The 23,575-nt window shown below is 37.2% G+C and overlaps 1 protein-coding gene across 1 annotated transcript in view; it reads right to left on the bottom strand.

Annotated features, from left to right (window-relative positions):
- Positions 1-14,424, bottom strand: part of LOC121382528 — a 79,949-nt gene extending 65,525 nt beyond the window's left edge. The window contains exon 1 of the mRNA XM_041511986.1: positions 14,081-14,424. Coding sequence (XP_041367920.1) covers positions 14,081-14,116 — 36 coding nt within the window. The 5' untranslated portion in view covers positions 14,117-14,424. The remainder of the gene's footprint in view (positions 1-14,080) is intronic.
- Between the last annotated feature and the right edge of the window lie 9,151 nt (positions 14,425-23,575).

Genomic DNA, 23,575 nt, shown 5'->3' with positions numbered 1-23,575 from the left:
CTTCATTTTATTTTCTAATGTATTTATTTTTTTCAAATTATTTAGAGGTAAAAACACATTTGGGCTACACTACAAAGATTAGAAAATATGATTTGCATACAGACACTTTAGTCAACAAAATAATGCATTTAATAGGTAATTTTAATCATTAAATATTTTTTTACAATTTTGAGCTGCCTATGGCAATTTAAAATCAGTACACAAAATTAAAAACCAAAAATAAATCCTTTAACTGACAGCAATACTTGTAACCAGCGGCAGAAAATTGTCATAGCAGTTCATATCGCAGCTACGGCAATTAGTGTTGGTGTCCTCATTAAGTTTAAGATCTGCACTTGAATAATGTGGCCAATAAACTAAAATTGTGACAGAAAAATCACTGATATACATCACCGAATCAGGAAACACTGTCAGGTTATCATGAAATATTAGATGATTAGAGAAAATAGGTAGCTTGTTAAAACAAGTGGCAGATTAATTAAGATAAACACAGCCAATTACATGGAATTAATATACACTTAGTGACCAGGTAATTATATACACTTAGTGACCATGTAATTATACACTTAGATACCATGTATTTAATATACACTTAGTGACCAGTTAATTATACTCATAGTGACCACCTAATTATATACTTTGTAACCATGTAATTATACTTTGTGACCATGTAATTATATACACTTTGTGACCATGTAATTATATACTTAGTGACCATGTAATTCTAAAATTAGAGACCATGTAATAGTTACCACGTAATTATACACTTAGAGACCATGTAATTAAGATACACTTAGTGACCAGTTAATTATACACTTAGTGACCATGTAAGTATACACCTAGTGACCATGTACTAGTGACTATGTAATTATACACCTAGTGACCATGTACTAGTGACCATGTAATTATACACCTAGTGACCATGTACTAGTGACCATGTACTAGTGACCATGTGATTATACGCTTAATTACCATGTAATTATATACTTAGTGACCATGTAATTATACACCTAGTGACCATGTACTAGTGACCATGTAATTATACACTTAGTGACCAATGTAATTATACACTTAGTGACCGAGTGATTATATACTTAGTGACCATGTAAATATATACTTAGTGACCGAGTGATTATACACTTTGTGACCATGTAATTATACACCTAGTGACCATGTACTAGTGACCATGTGATTATACGCTTAATTACTATGTAAATATACACTTAGTGACCAATGTAATTATACACCTAGTGACCATGTAATAGTGACCATGTAATTATACACTTAGTTACCATGTAATTATAGACTTAGTGACCAATGTAATTATACACTTGGTGACCGAGTGATTATATACTTGGTGACCATGTAATTATACACTTAGTGACCGAGTTATTATACACTTAGTGAACATTTAATTATACACCTAGTGACCATGTAGTAGTGACCATGCAATTATACACTTAGCGACCATGTAATTATATACTTAGTGACCATGTAATTATACACTTAGTGACCAATATGTAATTATACACTTAGTGACCGAGTGATTATATATTTAGTGACCATGTAAATATACACTTAGTAACCGAGTGATTATACACTTAGTAACCATGTAATTATACACTTAGTGACCGAATGATTATATACTTAGTGACCATGTAATTATACACTTAGTGGCCGAGTGATTATACACTTAGTGACTATTTAATTATACACTTAGTGACCGAGTGATTATACACTTAGTGACCATTTAATTATACACCTAGTGACCATGTAATAGTGACCATGTAATTATACACTTAGTGGCCGAGTGATTATACACTTAGTGACTATTTAATTATACACTTAGTGACCGAGTGATTATACACTTAGTGACCATTTAATTATACACCTAGTGACCATGTAATAGTGACCATGTAATTATACACTTAGTTACCATGTAATTATACATCTAGCGAACATGTAATAGTGACCATGTAATTATACACTTAGTGACCATGTAATTATACACTTAGTGACCATGTAATTATACACTTAGTAACCATGTAATTATACATTTGGTGACCAATGTAATTATACACTAAGTGACTTGAGTGATTATATACTTAGTGACCATGTATAGTGTTTTCCCTAGCTTGTTTTAGCATGGTGCAGCACCATGCCTCAATAGTCTAGCACCATCTTGCCTTAATCAGCACCATGCTGCCCTGAGATTAAACAAGCCTTTTTCAGTAATTAATTCTAAAATTGCCTTTATAAAACACCAAAAAAGGTATTATTAATTAATAAAATATGCATTTTATATCTTTTGCCATTCATTAATTAACGCAAGCACATAAATTACATTAATGTTTATTTCCATTAATTTTTGTGTATTTTTAATGAAAAACAAGTGCCCCGAAAATGGTGAAAATGCCCCAACAGTATTTCGTCTACCATGCCTTGCCTAATTTCTAGGGAAATCACTAATGTAATTATATACTTAGTGACCGAGTGATTATACACTTAGTGACCATGTAATTATACACTTAGTGACCAATGTAATTATACACTTAGTGACCAAGTGATTATATACTTAGTGACCAAGCATGGTAGACAGGTTTCACTGTATGCTATTTTCTACTAATCAGGTCACTATAGCTCCGAGACTGCCTTTGGGGGGTTTCTACTGCGTGAACTGAGCCTATCATGACACATAACTAGAGATATAATCCTCAAGTATCTAATTTTAATATCATGCTGACAGTCCGAGAAACAGATGACACCATGAGTCATGGTAATAAATGTCTACCAGGAACAAACACACGCAACTACCAGCTAACCATCATGTACGTGCAATATGGGTATTGTACTTCGTGTATTAACCTGGAATACTACTAATATAATAAAAATGAATAAATTATTTTATTTAATGAGAATATATCATAGATAGCAAAAGGTCATCTTTCCAAAGGCCCTCAGAAAAACTAAAATGATTCATACATTTTTAACATTTAAGTTTATATTACATTTAAGTGTACTACCATAGTTAACCCACAACTTGAATACAGGTATATATTACAGGTACTAAGTGGAATTTTAAAAACCTTTACAGTATGGATTATTGACTCTTTAAATGAGTCACTTAGGTGAGATGCTTCCTTTCAAAATGTGCTGAGGTGTTGGTAAACATCATGTCAGTTTAATGTATTTTTGTGCACAGCAATCTAAATAGTCCTCTTAACAGGTAGTTCCTAGAGCAGATTTGATTGGAGATAATTTGATCCCAAATGCAGTTTATTAAACTAGCTACATATAGCTAGTTATCAATATTTAGATATAATTAAATTATGGCTCTTAAAACAAACAAAAAAACCTGAAAATGTAGCTTCATTAATTTTTAGCTATAACGATGTACATGTAGCTGTTTCTCATAAACAGTATATGGTAGCAAGTGTTAGTTTTTGCTTGAAGGGGTCTCCATGCAACTACTTAAATGGAAGTTGTATATTAGTGGAGAACGTACTTAAAAATAAGTGATAAACATTTTAATTTTTTTACTGTCTTTTTGTATAACAATTACAACAAAAATGAAACAAGAAAAAAAAACCTATAGCTTTGATGTGGTGATTAAATTACCATGTTTTTTTCAAAAATAAAATACTTTTCCTACCTACCCTATTTTTTATCATTTAATTTAGAAAATAAGCATTGTTTTTGTTCAACCTAATACATCAATAAAAAAAACACTGAAGTGAATTCTCCAGTAACTGAAGTGCTAATTATAAATAAAAAAATCTAGTAAAAATCAATTTCCTTTAGACGAAACTGGTATTTGAAATACTCTCACAATTAATATGGTTCACATATTATTTCAAATGTACATGCGGATCATTCAGGTAACCAGGGAATGTTTCTAGTTCTGCAATGCTACACTGAACAAGAACAAAGACACACAGACAGGCAAGACTTGCTATTAATTACAATTCCTGGTAACAATTTCATACTTCAGTGAATCAACAATGAACTGTACAGTATTTTTAATTTTTGTCTGGAGGTACACCTTGGCTGGTGTATCATACAATGAATGAATGGATGGATGGGTGGATGGATGGATGGATGGATGGATGGATGGATGGATGAATGAATGAATGATGAATGAATGAATGAATGAATGAATGAATAGTATTGACACCCCTGCATAATATATATTTTTAATCAACTATTGGACAGTTAAACATTTGTTTTGTTTAACGACACTACTTGAACATAATGCTTTATTAATCATGGGCTGTTAGATGTCAAAAATTTCATACTTCAGTGAATCTCTAGTAAATGACTAAAATTTGGTAATTTTTGACTCACAGTCTTAAAGAAAACTCACTACATTTTTCCATTAGCAGCGAGGGATCTTTTATATGCACTTTCCCCACAGACAGGACAGCACATACCACAGCCTCTGATATACCAGTTGCGGGGCACTGGTTGGGACTGTAAAAAACAAACAATCAGAGAAAGGGTCCACTGAGGTAGTTCACGCGTATCATGCAACGACCTCAGGTGAACACTCTACCAAAGGTATGTACATATTAATAAAAGAAATAAAGAAGGGGGGGGGGGGACCAAACAAAAACATCTCATCGATAGAACAAAGACCTGGTATATCAAAACCCATTTTGTGTGGTAAAATGCATATAAAAGATCCTATCTAAAATCTAATAAGAATATATGTAGCCATAATATTAATAGGTTGGGTTTTTTTAATTCGTTTTTAGACACAGGTCTAAATAAATAAATAAATTTAATTTAAAGAATTGCTTTAAATACTTTTTTGATAAGATGTAATCATCACTGTCCATATTGGAAGCTGATTAAACAATGTGGCTAGGTATCACTGCCACCCCCCCCCCCCCCACCCCGACACACACCTGCCTCCCCCCAAACAAAACAAAATCCTTTTCTTTCCAAAAAGACTGAATGTTAAAGATTTTTTTCAAAATTCCTACCACACCTCAGATGGCCTGAGTAAATGCTGCACAAACATGACAAGTGTTTACCGCTACACATGCTGAAAGATAACATTCTAAAATTGTTGAATCTTCGGTGACCTTTTTCAAACACTGCATGCTATAAATGCAACTTGTTCTGTTTGAAAACCATCTGACACTTCATCAGGGAATGTTTGAAGTTAACTGATGGAAAGAATATACATATTAAACCAGAAAATCAGCATTCCAAACCTGGACACAGGTGATCTTTTTGTGGCAAACTGCGAATTATCAAAAGGATGGATGACATCTTTTTCTTTCTCTTTTTTTTTCTCTTGTTTTTTTTCCTGTTTGTTTACTAGTAGCTTCATGGCTGTAGCTAAGTAGCAGTAGGAAGGAAATTGTTTATTTAACTATGCACTAAACATATTTTATTTACAGTTATATGGCGTCGGATATATGGTTACGGATCACGCAGATATTGAAGGAGGAAACCCACTGTCGCCACTTCATGGGCTACTCTTTTTGATTAGCAGCAAGGGATCTTTTATATGCACTATCCCACAGACAGGGTAGCGCATACCACGGCCTTTGATGTACCAATTGTGGTGTGCTGGCTGGAGCAAGAAATAGCCCAATAAGCCCACTGACAGGGATTGATCCCAAACCGACCATGTATCATGCAAGCACTTTTCCACTGGGCTACGTCTCGTACCCTAAGTAGTAGAGTGCCCACCTAAAGTACAGTAAGTTTTAGGATCAATCCCAGTCATAAAACCCATTCGGGTTATTATCAAGTCTAGCTGGTCCTTCATGGCTCGTATACTAAAAGCTGTGGTATGTGCAGTCTAGTCTGTGGGAAAGTGTCTCTAAACAGTTCTCTCAAATTTTAGACACAACCAACAACCGGATTCTTTTGTTGGATTATCTAACGTTTATAGAATTCACATTCAATGGTGTCCTATATGTCTGATAGTAATATGTATTTAGTATATAGTTTTAAAATAGTCCTGCACTTCTTGAAATGATAGTGAATAAACAGATTTAAAAAAACCTCAGTGGATCCATTCAGCCAATTGGGGTTTTTCTCATTCCAACCAGTGCACCACAACTGGACAAAGGCTGTGGTATGTGTTTTCCTGTCTGTGGGGAAATGGATATAAAAGATCCCTTGCTGCATTAGCAAAAATGTAGCGGTTTCCTACGAGTCAGAATTACCTAATTACTAATAGCTGATGATTAAAAACATTCTCATTTGAACTCCTTCACACTCACCTGGAAAGTTTTAGGAGAGCAGCAAATTGGTCATCTTGTAATCAATTTTTAATTAATTTTGTTTGAAACATCATGCTTGCCTGGCAACCTTCAGGATAGGGGCGAGATGTAGCTCAGTGGTACAGCACTCGCTTGATGCGCAGTTGGTCTGGGATTGATTCCTGTTGGTGGACCCGCTGGGCTATTTCTCATACCAGCTAGTGCACCATGACTGGTATATCAAAGATTGTGGTATGTGTTATCCTGTCTGTGGGATGGTGCATATAAAAGATCCCGGTTTGCTGCTAATAAAAAAAGAGCAGCCCATGAAGTGGCAAAAGCAGATTTCCTCTCTCAATATGTCTGACACCATATAACCGTAAATAAAATGTGTTGTGCGTTGTTAAATAAAACATTTCCTTTCTTCAGTTCAGGATAATGATCTTCAGTTTGCCTTGATTTTGCTTAAGCGAAAACTGCACCATAAGCATCATAATAAATAAAATATGTCTGTACCTGATATTTCATACAAGAAATATTTGATCTCCTTTTTTCCATGGAGTTAGACTGAAGACCGAAGATGGTCATACTTTTTTTGTTCCTGTATGTACTGATGTGTCTTTGCGAAACATGTGTTACACCACCTCCCAAATGTAGCTATAGATCTTTTTAACAATAGGGCTTGGGCTGAATTACAAATCAAGAGTGGATACATGTAACACATCCCACTCTGCTTGGGGTCCCATTATTCCCTTCCCCTAATGAACAGCAATGAGGTATCTAAGCCATACTCACAGGGTCTGACATTTCATTCTGTTTGTGCCAGTTCACATTCCAATTAATTCTGTGAGGTACTCACCCGATTAAATGCATCGCTGGACAGCAATCAGTCTTTGTGAACCAATGACCCACAATGATTGTGATATCTCCACGTCCGTTTGACTCTAATGCTAAGCGTAATAGCTTCTAATTCAGGACCTAATAGACATATTGTGCCCCGTCAGTCATGCCACATTACTTCTTTGTGAACAACAATTGGATGTCAGTGGACACTTATTCCAGTTTTGGCCTGCTTTATGGTAGCATGTGCACTATAACTAGCTCTCATACAATGGCAGTATTTACTCTGACGTACACCAAATAATGAAAATAAACCAAGAAAAAGAAATGCCATTTTTAGAAACACATTGCTAAATATATAGTCAGTAAAATTACACTATTTGTATTAGCAACAAGCGGCCTTTTATTTACTATTTTCCAACACATACAGAGAGAGAGAGAGAGAGAGAGAGAGAGAGAGAGAGAGAGAGAGAGAGAGAGAGAGAGAGAGAGAGAGAGAGAGAGAGAGAGAGAGAGCGCACATACTACAGGTCTTAATATAGTAACTTGTGAACATTGGTTGGACAGTGCCCATTGACAAAATATTTATCCAAGATAATCTTTAAAATCCAGAAATATGCCAGGAACTGAAAAAACAACAGCACAAATTACAGATGGATAGGATGGGATCAGATGGGATTAAATGGGATCAGATGGTGAATGGGTGGATGGATGGAGGGAGGGAGGGAGGGAGGGAGGGAGGGAGGGAGGGATGGATGGATGGATGGATTTTATGACTCCAAAAATATATACCAAGAACAGTGAGGATAATGCCACAATAAAGACAGATGGTTGAACAGATACATAGCTTTATGGACAAATTTCCCATATATCTAGCAGAGGCAGCAAACAAATGCCACTCAAAATTCACAACATGCCTTGTGATAATAGGTTTCAAAAGCAAGTTTTGCTTTCCAATAATATTTCAGTCTTTGGCAAACATGTAGATGTTTAGATGTAATTGTCCAGTGGACTGGTGAAAATGTCTGCTTCTCACTCCAGAAAACGAATTTCATGTTGGTTCATATGCACTACTAGGCCTCATTTCAGATACTAACACACATAGTTTTCAAGTTTTGCTGTATCATTGCAATTATATCCCAAAATAAAAAAAGCTTACTCTCTTCACAAAAAACTTTTGTCTGGCTGTTGGACTGGTTTCCAGTGCGATTACCAAAATACAGAAAAAAACATAAATTTTAGTTCAGCATTTAGAAATGGACATGCTCTTATGAACACAAATTATGATTCATATTTGTTATTACAACAGAGGGTCAAGGTAAATTACTAGATAATATTGACAAATCTGTTGGAAAAAGAGTGAACAGCTGCAAGGTATATTAAACAACCACAACTCTAATGATGCATAGAAGAGATGAGTTCTGAGATATAAATAACTCTGTAATGCTGTTTTCACACACAGAACGTTTATCAAACACATGTAATGGGGCAAAATAACCCATTTGTGATCTATGCCTAATAATGGGTACTGGCTAAAAACGTGCTGTACTATTACTTACACGTATCTATAGAATACGAAGCAGTTGAAGACAGCTGGTGACAGCATGTGGATTTATTACACAGCCAAAGACTAGAATTAATAGCCCATTACAAAATAAAAGTTTACTATCACTAGTATTTATGTACATGACACTGCAAAGGTTTTGAAAAATACATCAGTCAACACAGTCAGTGATTCACCAGATTTCATTTAAAAATACAGGCATATATATGTATGTATGTTTACACTAAAAATAAACCCACCATCAATATCAGATTCTTGTTCAGAGCACATAGGCTTTTTCTTTCTTTTTTAAATATAAATTTATTCCAGTCCCTCATTTACATGACAGACAACTCATGCTGAGGACAAGACATGAGTCATGGACAGCACCAGTGCATGACATAATTATTAGACTTGAAGTAAATTTTATATAAATATATGTAAACTACCCGGTATATAAATCATGTCTCGTTTCTCCATATGGTACTTTTAACCATCCAACAGGTCACCAGTTTTGTTACATAACACAGTCATTTAAACCTCTCAAAATGTATAGTCAATTCGGAAATATTCTTCATAGTTATACTGATGGAAAGAAATAAAGGATCACACAGCTAGCAACAAGAAATAATGACTGCATCAAAAATCAATTCATATTGTCAGAAATTGACTGGGAACATATATGTAGCACATTCAACACTACAGACATTCAATCCCACATGACAACTTGGTATGAAATACAGACATTATTATGCTAGTAGTGAATTCAATTTGGTCTACAATTCGATGTGTTCTCTTATTTCTTTCCATCAGTATATAAACTTACACTACACATATAAATGATGTGAAGAAAATTATATTTGTTACTGATATATAACTGTTCGAAATAAGCACTTGTCCGTTTGTCTTGACAAGTGAAACTCTATTTGGACCAGCAAGATGTGCCTCAGTGGTTGTTCAGTGGACAAGTAAAATATTCAGTGGAGTTTCACTTTAAGCAATCAAAAACATCATCCTGGTACTAAAATGAAACAAACCATTTATTTGGACTAGTGAAAACATTGGCGGACAAGTAGATTTCTAGATGTACATGTCCGGTGGTCTAGTAAAATATCTGCTTATTTCTATTAATGTATAATGGTAAAAAAAATTCCAAATAACAAATTTATTATTTAAGTTAACCTAGATGAAAAGAAAGTAAAATGTTTTCTCCTATTTGCTGATGTAATTATGGTTGAGTAACAAAGCCCATGCCTCTGGCACTAAACCACTTAGCATAACTACACAAAATGTGCAAAAGTGTCATTCAAAGCAGCTCCATCAATTTGCTTGGCATATTAAACAATCAATAGTCTTTAACCACCATCATGAGATCAGGAGTCATGTGTTCACTCAGAAATGGAATCTAGCTTAAAGGGACATACCCTAGTTTCAACCCGTGAAAATTAACACTAAGTTTAGTTAATCTACAAACCTGAAACACATTAGGATAAAGTTACAATTGAGTAAAACATGAGTCTGTGACTTTGAAATGGTGAAATACCCTCTAAAAACTGACTAAAACTCGACTCCACAACTGTTTCTTCTCATACATACATGCATTTTTTTTAAATATGAGAAATGCATTTTGTGATATTAAAACCACCAGGATGACTAAAAACACTTCGAATATACAGAAATTGATAATCTAAACCATAAAATCTATGTAAATATGATTTTAGTCATCAAAAACGGCTATAATAGTCAAAAATATACCTTAGTGTTTAAAAACTAGGGTATGCCCCTTTAAGGTCGCTAGATGTCAAATGCCATGCGAATCGGTGCAGTAGGTTCGAATCCTGACAGTTGACACTTTGTGTTTTAAAAATATTTGTTGGTTGAGCGTTCTCACCTGAAGTGCTTGGACTGAATTACCTCAGTGGACCCATTCTCTGATTGGGCTTTTCTCTACTCATTCAGTGCCCCATGATTGGTATATATCAACAGCTGTGGTGTGTACTGTTTTGTATGTGGGAAAGTGCATATAAAAGATCCCTTGCTGCTAATCGAAAAATGTAGCAGGTTTCCTCTAAGACTTCCAGTCAAAAATTACCAAATGCTTCACATCCTATAGCACTGATAGTGTTTAAGGTTATTAAGATTTATTTTCCCTGAAAAACCTTTTTGAAATACATACATTGTATCGATTGAAAGTAACAAAAACTGGTACTGTATTTTCTTTAAAAACATGCTCAGCATTTACATAGAAAAAATAACTGTAATGAAAAAAGATTGACCAACCATAACCAAATAAATTTTTTATACTGGCCTAAATAACACTGCACAACTATTGACTGCATCAGAATAAAAGTATTTGTCATGGTTGACACAATGAGGTGATTACATGTAATTCAGTGCAAAGAAATGTCACTATAAATAAGAATCAGCTGTTATGGAGAACCACCCTCTCTCACAATGGGTTCTAGTAACACACCTACACACAACCGATCATCTGAGAAATGCAAGAAGGATGTCCTGCTTTCACATAATTACATGTAAAGTGGGTTAAATAGGCACATATATGGACTTAAACTGTATTCTTCCTTTGATGTTGTAGCTGGTAATTGATTGGGGTGGGTGGCAAGGGGGTTGTCATATGACACATTTTTGCCATTATTACCTTTAGTTACCTTTCTATTAATAATATATAATCATTTACTTCTGTGTGAGTGCATGTATGTGAAATGATATGTAGTAATAACTGCAACCCCATCCACCTCAACTCCTGTAAATAGGACTGTAAGAATTATTATGTAGTGCAGGTATAAAGGGGGATGGGGCATAAATGATAAATGAGTCAAAACAAAGTTTGTATCTTTGCATAGTTCAAACAATTATTTCATAGCATCTGGAAAACAAAATGTCAATGTTTTGGATAACAGTTTTTAGCTATTTTAAAAGTTGGTAGGACAAAATAGTACATTTTATGGTCTATGGTCCCCTATTTGTACCCCCCAAAAAGAGCAATATTATATATATGAAATCCCCATATGCATACATACATATTAGTTTATATGTAGTCTCCAAATGAAGTAAAAACAGAATGGGATGAATTAATGAAGCCTGATTTTCTTACAAGCAGGTGTTAATGATCAGGTGTTTAATGATCAGGAGTAGCATGGTCTGGACCTTGAAGGGGTGGGTGGGGTGGGTGTGGGGATGTGGGTGATTTGAATATGAACTAGTGGACCCTTTTGTTTAAAATATTTTCCTTGGACACCTACTTGAAAGTCTGCTATTGTAATGTAAACAGCTGTTTTAGTGACCCCCATCCACACCCGCCTATGTCCCCGTTAAATAAGCATGGTAAATATATGCAATTACAGGTCTCTAAACATTGTGGGGGTGAGACGTAGCCCAGTGGCAAAGCACCCGCTTGATGCGCGGTCGGTTTGGGATCGATCCCCATCAGTGGGCCCATTGGGCTATTTCTTGCTCCAGTCAGTGCACCACGACTGGTACATCAAAGGCCGTGGTATGTGCTATCCTGTCTGTGGGATGGTGCATATAAAAGAACCCTTGCTGTTAATTGAAAAGAGTAGCTCATGAAGTGGTGACAGCAGGTTTCCTCTCTCAATATCTGTATGATCCTTAACCATATGTTTCACACCATATAACCGTAAATAAAATGTGTTGAGTGCATCGTTAAATAAAACATTTCTTTCTAAACATTGTGAGAACAATAGTTTCATTTGTACATCACTAGTGCAAATATAGTTTTGGTGTAGCACAAGGTTTGTTCATGCATTAAATTTTGGGCATAATTTAAAAAAAAAAAATTAACGGGTGTAGGAATGTGCCAGCAAGTGGGGGATGCACACACACACACAGATATAATATAAATATATATATATATATATATATCGGTAACAACATGTATAAATATATATAAAAACCATCGCTGCTGCTACAAAGTGGGAGGGCACATGCCCCTCTTGCCCTCCGCTTCCTATGCCAGTGAAATGGGTTACCTGAATTTTTAAAAATGGTTTTATATTTACGTAAATGTTCAATTGTCTGGTAAAACCAGGCTTTGTAAATAATATTCAAGCCTGTAGGTCACAGATTGTCAATGCATATTTTTCTTTTGGCCACTGATCCATTACTGATACTGATAACTACCTAGTGGATTCAGATTTTAATAATTTATTCTGCTGCAATAAACAATGCCTAGAAATACATATTATTATTAATGTTGCTATTAACAGCAGTCATGAAATAAATGTACCATCAATGTCCCTAATTCTCATATGCTTTAAACTTCGTGAGGTTTGATTTCTCAAATACAGTTCATGCAGTCAACATCAAATTTTTTCTCTCTTATCATTCAGTGGCAAAGTTTTTCTTTACAATTCAGAAGCATTTTCAATTTACAATAAATTTTAAACAAGTAAGTACTGGAGTAGGAAGCTGGGGAAAGGGGAGGGGCAAGGGGGGCATGTGCCCCCCCCCCCACTTTGTAGCAGCAGCAGCAATGATTTTTATATATTTATTTATATATGAGTATGTGTGCCCCCCCCCACCACACACACACACTTTGTATAGATGTGATAATTAATTAAAAACAAATCCACTATTGCAGTCCTATATGGACGATAGACTACAGTGTCTTTTGAGGGGTGGGACATAGCCCAGTGGTAAAGTGCACGCCTGATGCATGGTCGGTCTAGGATCGATCCCCATTGCTGGGCCCATTGGGCTATTGCTCATTCCAGCCAGTGCACCACGACTGGTATATCAAAGGCTGTGGTATGTGCTACCCTGTCTGTGGGATGGTGCATATAACAGATCCCTTGCTATTAATAGAAAAAAAATGTAGCAGGTTTCCTCTCTATGACTGTGTCAAAATAACCATATGTTTGACATCCAATAGCCGATGATTAATAAATCAGTTTGCTCTTGTGGTGTCGTGAAACAAAACAAACTTCTTCTTTTGAGAAAAAATAACAACTGATTTGTTTCCAGTTTCTGATTTTAAGCCATATCTTACTTGATTTCAAAGACAGTTTCTTTTCATTCTCATTATTTGCCATTTTTAAAACTTTTCTAATTTTGTTACTATATAATAAATGCTATAAAGAAATAAGCCTATCTGCTTATGCTGTAGTTTAAATAACCATAATAAAACTACATAGACTGCTGTTTTATTAAACTTAATATTCTGTTAATAAAACATATTTGATTATGCTCTATTCAGACCCGTAAGAATCGGGGGGGGGGGGTATCTTTGCTCCCCCACTTGTGGACGAAAATGTATGGTTGTTTTTTTGTCCTACATAATATAACTAAAGATGAAAATCTCGCTTGTGCCCCCACCCCCCAACTAGACCGTGTCACCACACTCACCTCACTCCTCATGTCGTTCCTACCCTCCTGATATCAATGCTGTATAACACAGAATCCCAACACAAATACATACACATTAAATTATATTTACCTCGTCTGTCGTTTCGCGTTCGCTCAGTACCTCCATAACTATCAATTATATTCCCAGGTAGCACCGTCAACAAACGGGTGATTTACTCGTGCAGACGACAATTTCTCGTAAAACGAAAACACTTTAAACAGGATCAACCGAAAACCACACCTGTTTGCGCGGCCTTCTTTTGATCAAGCAAACACCGATAAGAGCAGAATATCCAATGTCATATTTGTCGCATGATTTTTGAAGCACTAAAACAATTTCTCCCGTTGAACGATCAAAGAAATTGGCGCTGCGACCAAACTCCGACAGCGAACAACGTGAACCAAGTACCGTTACATTTTAGACGATACCTGAGCCACAGTCGATCACAAAGAAAACCAGTCACGTGGCCGCTTTGACGTTCAGCCTGGCGCTTATTCGACAGTGATCATAGAAGCTTTTCTGCTAAGCTAGATTCTGTTTGTAATGGCTACTTGAACAAGTGATAAAGTATATAATAATATAATGATATATTTATATTTATTTACATATCGCTAAGTCAGAGATTGTGCCCTCGACAGGCGTGCTTGAACAGTTTTTTGATGGCAGCAGCCGAAATTTTCCAATACCCATATTAGAGGGGAACATGGGCGTCCGCAGGGATTTTTTCAATGGGGGTGGAGCTGACTGATTGAGATCGAGGGTTATTAACAAGTGTGAAAATTCGGGACTTTCCTTAAACTTAAAATAGAGACCCACCATTCTTTTCTAACCCAGTCGATCTTATTGTGCGTGCGTGCGTTTGTGTTTGTGTGGACAGATAAACATATAGATAAAAGAACACGAGTGAAGAAATAACATGAATCTGCCCTAGGACAAATATTGAAATAATATGATTCCGATATCGTATAAATAACTCACAGGTATCGGCAGCGGCGGAGCCTGGGGGTACGGATCCACCCCAAACTCTGAAGATTATCCATTGACTTCCCCGCCCCCCCCCCCCCCCCCCGTTGCAAGACAAATTAATATATTATGTATACCCTAACCACTTTCAGTTCTGATATCGCTTATGATTTATGTAGTACGGTTTTAATTATGTCTGTCTTATACTTTACTTATTAACTTCGTGAAAAGAGAGGTGTAGTAAAGTTGGCGCGGGAGCGGGGGTGTTGAGGGTCGACCTGCTGCTCAAGCAATTTTTTTTCAATATATTTTCCCGGTGAGCATGACTCACCCCCCTAGAAATTCTCTCACCACAGTCTAGACCCCCTGCACAAATTTCTGAGATGATATCTTAGATGTCAGCATTGTGCTGACCCCGTATGTCAAGATGACGAAAACATCTTCAGCTTTCGCACCAAAGCTGCCAATGCTGCTGTCACACATAGATAATACTACATGAGTGGTCGTTAGATACCATTTCATGCAACGTATTTGACAAGCAAAAGCGAGGTGTAACACAACAGGTATTTTCGAATGTAGTATTCTATTTCTTGCACATTCTAACAACACAGGTTTAAAACCGATGCATTTACGTCCATAGGTGTGTAGGCTTCCATTTTTGTAGGTTTATGTGTGTGTGTGTGTGTGGGGGGGGGGGGGGGGCAGGCTGGTAGGTTGGCTTTTGTCCGAATAAAATGAAAATGCCCGGATTTGGATAACAACATTTATTCATATTAGCATTACTACCAAATAGCTATATACGTTGCAAACGAATTACTGCACGTTATTACATGGATTACAACTGGTTTTGAGGGTAGAATGATGGAAATACATGGTAAAAAGGTCTCAGATCACCACATTTTACCTGAATATCTGTGCCATTTTTGCCCGAATTTCATGTTTTGCCCCCTTCCCCTGCCCCCTGTCTCATATGTTTATGTTTACGTCTTTTCCAACTAAACTTAAAAGCGGCGCTAGCGCTTATATGTGTCACAGAGCAATCATTTGCAGGTTAACTTATTAATATGTCACAGTATTTGATTGGTTATGGTCATCATTTAGGAGTAGCCAATCGTATGCCGCTAAATCGATAACACACGTGTGTGTTATAATAAATAACGAATGATGTTCTCACCAATGGAAGTGCAAGAAAATACAATGTCTTAAAAGTAGACCAGGTGCAGAGGGGACTGGGGATTGACCCCTTCCCTTGCTGCATGCGAATGTGTGTGTGTATGTGTGTGTGTGTGTGTGTGTGTGTGTGTGTGTTTTAATGTATGTTTCGGGGGAGCATGATTCGACCACCCCCCTTATAACTTTTCTCGGCACAGTCTACACACACACACACAAACACACACAGAACAATTCCCTGCACATATGACTGGAAGTGTTGCACAATCTATTGAGGGCTGTTCCGGACATGATGACATATGGACTCTGGCGGGCGGGAGGCAGGGTGGGTTTTTTTTACCCACCGCCCAGAAACTATTTTTTATTATTTTTTTATTTTGTATTTGAGGTATTTAGCCTACAGATAAAAGTTGTAGCAGACCCAAGCGCAAAATAATAATTACGATGCCAACCCACCTACCACCCCACCCCCACCACCCCCACACACCCCACCCGCCATGTAATGAATACTGGAAGAGCCCTGGGTTTATTATCCTTCACGGTACACTGAGAAGCAGTTTAGTTACGGTGAATACATAATGACGAGATGTGTATTCCCACGTGACGGTCGGCACGACATCGCCGCGATGGTAACATCGAACACATTGATTTTGTCTCGTCTCTCGTAATGAATTTTCTCCAGACCCTTGCATTTATATGGATGGAGACATCTGCTGCAACAGACACTGATAACACTAATGGATGTGAAACTACTTGACACGGTGTTAGAAAGAAATGTTTTATTTAACGACGCACTCAACACATTTTATTTACGGTTATATGGCGTCAGACATATGGTTAAGGACCACACAGAGTTTTGAGAGGAAACCCGCTGTCGCCACTACATGGGCTACTCTTTCCGATTAGCAGCAAGGGATCTTTTATTTGCGCTTCCCACAGGCAGGATAGCACAAACCATGGCCTTTGTTGAACCAGTTATGGATCACTGGTCGGTGCAAGTGGTTTACACCTACCCATTGAGCCTTTCGGGGCACTCACTCAGGGTTTGGAGTCAGTATCTGGATTAAAAATCCCATGCCTCGACTGGGATCCGAACCCAGTACCTACCAGCCTGTAGACCGATGGCCTAACCACGACGCCACCGAGGCCGGTCGGCACGGTGTTGGATGCATCAACAACTAGATGTACCCAGTGGTAAAGCGTTCGCCCATTGGGCTATTTCTCGTTCCAGCCAGTGCACCACGACTGGCATAGCAAAGGCTGTGTTATGTGCTATCCTGTCTGTGGGATGGTGCATATAAAAAATCCCTTTTTACTAATGGAAAAATGTTGCGTGTTTCCTCTCTATGTCGAAATTGCCGAATGTTTGACAAATGTGTGTCATTAAACAAAACAAACTTTAGCTAGATTTGTATAAACACACGTGCATTCACAAGCATTCATTTCAACTTATTTTCGTGCTTATATCCAGTTAAGGTTCAAGCACGCTGTCCTGGGCACACGCCTCATCTACCTGGGCTGTCTGGCCAGGACAGTGGGTTAGTTGTTAGTTGGTTAGTGGTTAGTGAAAGAGAAGAGGGTGTAGTGGCCTTACACCTACCTATTGAGCCCTTAAGAAACTCGCTCTGGGTTGGAGCCGGTACCGGGCTGTGAACCCTGTACCTACCAGCCTGTAGTCTAATAGCTAACCACGACACCACCGAGGCCGGTTACTCACAAGTACACGCAGAAACACGCACACGCATGCGTGTATAAATATTTCTGTTAAATATTAATTTTAAACCATGTAATATGTAAAAAAAACAAAAACAAACCTAAATACTTTTTAAAAATTACGTAACCCTGCTACTGAAAGAAAAACGTTTGCACATCTGCTACGAGTGACTGATAATAGAAAAATAATACGCTGTTAGATATAATTAAATACGTAAAAACATGTATCTGAGAAATAAAATGTTGCATAAACCATGCAAAAACTAATTTAGGTAACCCATTTCTTTTCTTCGGCTTTTTTTTTTTTACATGCCCCGTCATTACCATGTAAATAATATTCAAAATTTAACGTGCGAATGAAAGTTGGTTAGGCCTACGCATAATGTCCCAAACTTCAATTTATGTTGTAGTGTATATGTTTTCAACTTAGCAAGCCAAGGTACCATCCTGTACAGTATACTGCATTTTGTGTACTATACGGAATGGTACCTTGGCTTGCGAAGATAATATTTTTCGCACCTACGAAATTACTGGGAGGTATTATAGTTATTAAAAAGTCTCTCTTAGTTGAAAACGTGTTACAATGCTAACAGACTCGGGACAGTCCCTTTAATAATTTTATAAATACACTTATAAAACTGATGAATTCATTAATAATGCAGTATCATATGCGATCGATTGTGGTATGGTATGTTCGTGTCTATATTTAATTAAGCTGCAATTTATTAGCAAGCTTCTCAACTGCCTGGAATGTCCTGAATCTATGCCATGTCCAGGCCCGCTGGACATAACACACAAGAAGATAGGGGCAATTTGACTTACAATTATTCACAGCTCCCAGCCTCTTGTATAGTATAGTATATAGTATAGTTTATTTGCTTTAAGCCTTGCGGCTCATAAGCATAAAATATACAATGATACATAAACATAAATATATACGCGTACATGAGAGATTGTGTATTTGAAGGATGGACATTCAAATGAGTTGAGAACGTAAATATGTTGTCTGTTTGGGATATTTAACAAAACTAATTATACAATTTTATATTCCGATGCTTTCAACCAATAATATTTCTTATTATAACATATCGTAGACCTATATACAATGGACAAATCAAAATAAAGTGATATTCGTTTTCTATGTCGTCCTTATAGATACCATCTACAATGCCACAATGTACATTCAGTAGTCAAAACAAACACGGTATCACCGGACTGTAATTAACTTAATACATGCACAGCAGTGGAGGGGACTATCAAATGACTCGGCGGTGAACGATTAATCTAAGATTCAATGACCATCTAAAATATCTTTCTATGCACACATTTAAGTTCTAGGGGTGGGTGGGGAAGTAATATATATTCATAGGAAACATTATATATTTACTGTATGATGCATTTTAGAGTATTTTGGAAACTGTACATGTCCCGTTGCTTAAGTCGCACGTCTTCTTGCGGTATTGGGCGTCATTGCATTGGTAACTGAGAAAGAGGTAGCAACTGAAGGGCGAAACCGGCCACGGTGGTGTCGTGGTTAAGCCATCGGACATAAGGTTGTAGGTACAGGGTTCGCAGCCCGGTACCGGCTCCAACCCAGAGCGAGTTCGTAAGGGCCCATTGGGTGGCTGTAAGGCCATTACACCCTCTTCTCTCTCACTAACCACTAACCAACCCACTGTTCTGGACAGACAGCGTGCTTGAACCTTACTTGGATATAAGCATGAAAATAAATTGAAATGAAATGAAATGAAGGGTGAAAAATGACCCCAACTTGCCTTTTAAATACTGTGATCTTTTTTAAATATACATTTCAGGGCTGTACCCTGATCAAAATCCGGGGGGGGGGGGGGCACTACTTTTTATATACAAATGAAACACAATACAAATTAAACCCTGAGATGTGTATGCCATTTTTGGAGTAAAAAAAAAAAGGTGAGATTCTCAGTGGGGCAACTGTCCCCCCCCCCCACCCCCGGAGGGTACGGCCCTGCATTTGTGACTCTTAACTATATTTCTTCTTCTTCATATTATATACGTACACTTGGCTCGTCCAAACTAATTTATAATTGTAAAATATTGTAAATAACATTATATGTTTCACATATGAAAATCACACACGCGCGAGAGCGCATAAACACACATGATACACAAATATTTTATGAATATATGACATATTACACAACAGTGCCAATATAAGTTTAAATGATTGTGGAATAGATTTGACCCCCCCCCCCACCCCACCACCCCCCCCCCCCCCTCCCACCAATGCCAACAGTTCCAACAGCTCTCTACCAACACTATTAATCACGGATCTCAATGTATATACATTTGAATCGGATCGCTGTAAATTGGTCACCAAAGGGCGTGTAACAAAGTGTGCAGCGTTTCACAAAGGTTAGGTGCCCATGTGTAACCGATTTTCAGGAAAAACAGTCTTGATATATCAACAGCGGCCTATTACTCATGAATGATGAGTCACAGACCCCTGTAGATACAGTTCCTGTTACGACCATGTGGTGGCAACAATCCCATCATAGTGTGACGACACCGCTACCAGCATACGCCGTGAATATTTTATTTTATTCCTCGAACAATGAATCACCGGTGTATGCGCATAGCATATTAGCATGACAACTATTACTTTAAGAAAAGAAAACAGAAATGCACAAAAAAAGTGTGGCAGATTGAAATCAATATATTATTAATGTTAGCAATGGTTGCAATTCCATCATTGATCATCGGTTATAATCGGTTTGCACCAATGGACATCTAAGCGTACGATACAGGGGCCAAGAGGAGCAACCTCCCCCCTCCCCCAGTGCTTGAGCAAAACCTCAAATTCGGGCAAAAAGTATACAAATATTCGGGGAAAATGTGATAACCTTAAAACTTTTTACCATATATTTCCATCATTCTACCCTCAAAATTAGTTGTAATCCATGTAAAAATGCGTAGTGATTCGTTTAGCTGGTTGGTAGTAATGCTAATATATATGAATAAATGTTGTTATCCAGATTTTCGTTTAATTCGGGCAAAAACCAGCATCCCCCGACCCCCTACAGAAATGGAAACCTGTACACCTAAGCCAATAGATCAACGTTCGATTATACACTCGGTAAGATAATATATACGAACATGAATGATTACATGGACTACGCAGGTATTGTCACGTTTACTAGGATACAGACCACCGATATCAACAAATGTTGCCTGTGTTTAATACCTATTCAATAACAGATTGTGTTTGCTTTATGCATGTATCAAAACAAACCAATATTAAACAGATTTTATGTATTATTAAAGGGAGTGTCCTGAGTTTGTATCCATTATAACGCATTTCCGACCAACAGTCCTTTGGCGACCAAAATTACGTTTACAGGGAACAAAATTTCGAAATCTGATTTAACCGAAAGTCGGTTCACGTGGGTTTTTATTTTTTACCTAAGTAACGAATTGTTCGGTTATGTGGATTTATATTTGCGTAACCCATGGGTAACGTGATCAGTTACCTCCAAGTTACGTTGAAATTACATTTCAAATGCATAATTTTTAACTCAAAACTTAACTTAACTTAAAAGAAAATACAAAAGAAAACATTTTATAAAACAGTTTCTTTAATGCTTGCAAAAGTTAACACCATTGTAAACGGACTAAATATCAGCCCCAATACTGAAACAAAATAGATACATTGGGAATGGGGGGGGGGGGGGGGGGGGAGGGCGGATTCCTTTTCTCGTTTTGAGGGCGGGACGTAACCCAATGGTACAGCGCTCGCTCGCTGTGCGGTCGGTCTGGGATCGATCCCCGTCGGTGGGCCCATTGAGCTATTTCTCGTTCCAGCCAGTGCACCACGACTGGTCTATCAAAGGCCGTGGTATGTACTACCCTGTCTGTGGGATGGTGCATATAAAAGATCCCTTGCTGCTAATCGAAAAAGAGTAGCCCATGCAGTGGCGACAGCGGGTTTCCTCTCTCATTATCTGTGTGGTACTTAACCATGTTTGACGCCATATAACCGTAAATAAAATGTATTGAGTGCGTCGTTAAATAAATCATTTCTTTCTTTCTGGTTTTTGTTTTGTTTTGCGGTGGCCATGCTATTTTCACTTTATCGATGGCACTTCTATACTACAGTAACGTTCCAAATGTTGTAGTTTTTTAAGCTCATTATGCGATGTTACTAGTTTTAAACTTTTGTGACACTTTTAGATTCATGTTTACGTTAAAACTGTTTTCAACATTGTAACATTACAGGGGCAATCCAATATTATTTCTATATATATTCCTTTAAAGATAAAATAACAGCAGATAATTTAGCCGTCCCCAGCGGCCCGTGCATATTGTTTTAAACTTTTAGCTCGACTATATACTGAGGATTTATAGTCCGTCCCACAGGGAACGTATTTTTTTTATATATATATACTATGAAATTTACTATAGACGACTTATTTATTTCTAATTTGTGAATTGTACACAAAAATTAGTATTTTTTATTTCCAAAATACTTTTACTTTTCTTCTTAGTCAAACCAAACTGAAATTATTTACTTTACAAGAAACATGTTTGTAGGTAATGGGACGGACTATAGTTTAGAATGGTCGCAAGTTACAACTGTTGCAATATGGTCTCAGATCACAATTAATTTCGCTATATGTTTCTATATAGCCTTAGTGGCTATAACATTTTTATTAATATCAGCAGGCCCGTGGATTTTTGTATGTACCTTTGCCTGCCTAGGAGACACATACCCTGAAAAGGACAACCCCTGTTGTCCAGCTCTTTCTCCCAGCATATTGGTTTAAACAAACACACCCTCTAAACCAGGCCGGAGTACTCCCATTTTACACAAAAAGCACTACTTTTGCATGGGGGCGGAATTACCACAAACAAGTCTTCAATGTCAACAAGTTACACATCTTTACAAACTACATGATCTCCCCTGTCACTTCAGTCAAATAGTTGCCACTTTATAGCTGTCTGCCATAAAATAATCACAGTCAAACAGCAGACTACTTGCGCGGTCAAATTTCCGGATGGGAAGATACCTGTAATCTGAGGCCATATACGGTTGTCTACTGGTTTGCTGCGCATTAAGTATCTGCGCATTTATGAACATCTACAGGTTACGACGTAACAAATTTGCGGTTTGCGTAAATTTAATTTTGCGTAACCGACACGCGAACAGAACGGCGGTTCGCGTGAAATATTGTGCCCTGCGTTTAGATACGCTTTATTGTTTAGATTATTAGTGTATACATGCATATCCAATATGTTTCCGGTCGTGTGCTAATGTTTGCAGCAGTCAATTTTAATTGGTTTTCGTACTGTAGTATATCGTCGCGTGAGAGCTACAAGGTCATGGGCGTATGGGGACTCTTTGATTCAGGGGGGCTGGAGGGGTTGATTTGCCCGAAATTGTGCACCATAATTATAATAATAAACATGTTTTGGTGAATTTTCTTGAAAAACAAATATCTATTTTGAAGTTTTTTTTAATCAAAGCAAAGTTTCCAACATGTAATTTGTATCTGTAGATACAGTTTTAATTCATAATAATGTTGTATGTGGCATATACGACCAAAGTGCAAGCATAATTACACTGATTTGTTATGTATTTACTTGTATGTTATGGTGATCAAGTTCCGTCTTTCAGCTGCCTTTGAAGATCTATAGGTTTGCCCTACATGTAGGCATTATGGATTAACAATATTGCACATACAAACGCAACTGTAAGTTGTC

This window comes from Gigantopelta aegis, chromosome 10 (genome assembly GCF_016097555.1).
Source record: "Gigantopelta aegis isolate Gae_Host chromosome 10, Gae_host_genome, whole genome shotgun sequence".
In the NCBI taxonomy this organism is placed as follows: Eukaryota; Metazoa; Mollusca; class Gastropoda; order Neomphalida; family Peltospiridae; genus Gigantopelta; species Gigantopelta aegis.
Note: the sequence above shows the minus strand (reverse complement) of the source record. Positions and strands in the feature narration are given on the sequence as shown.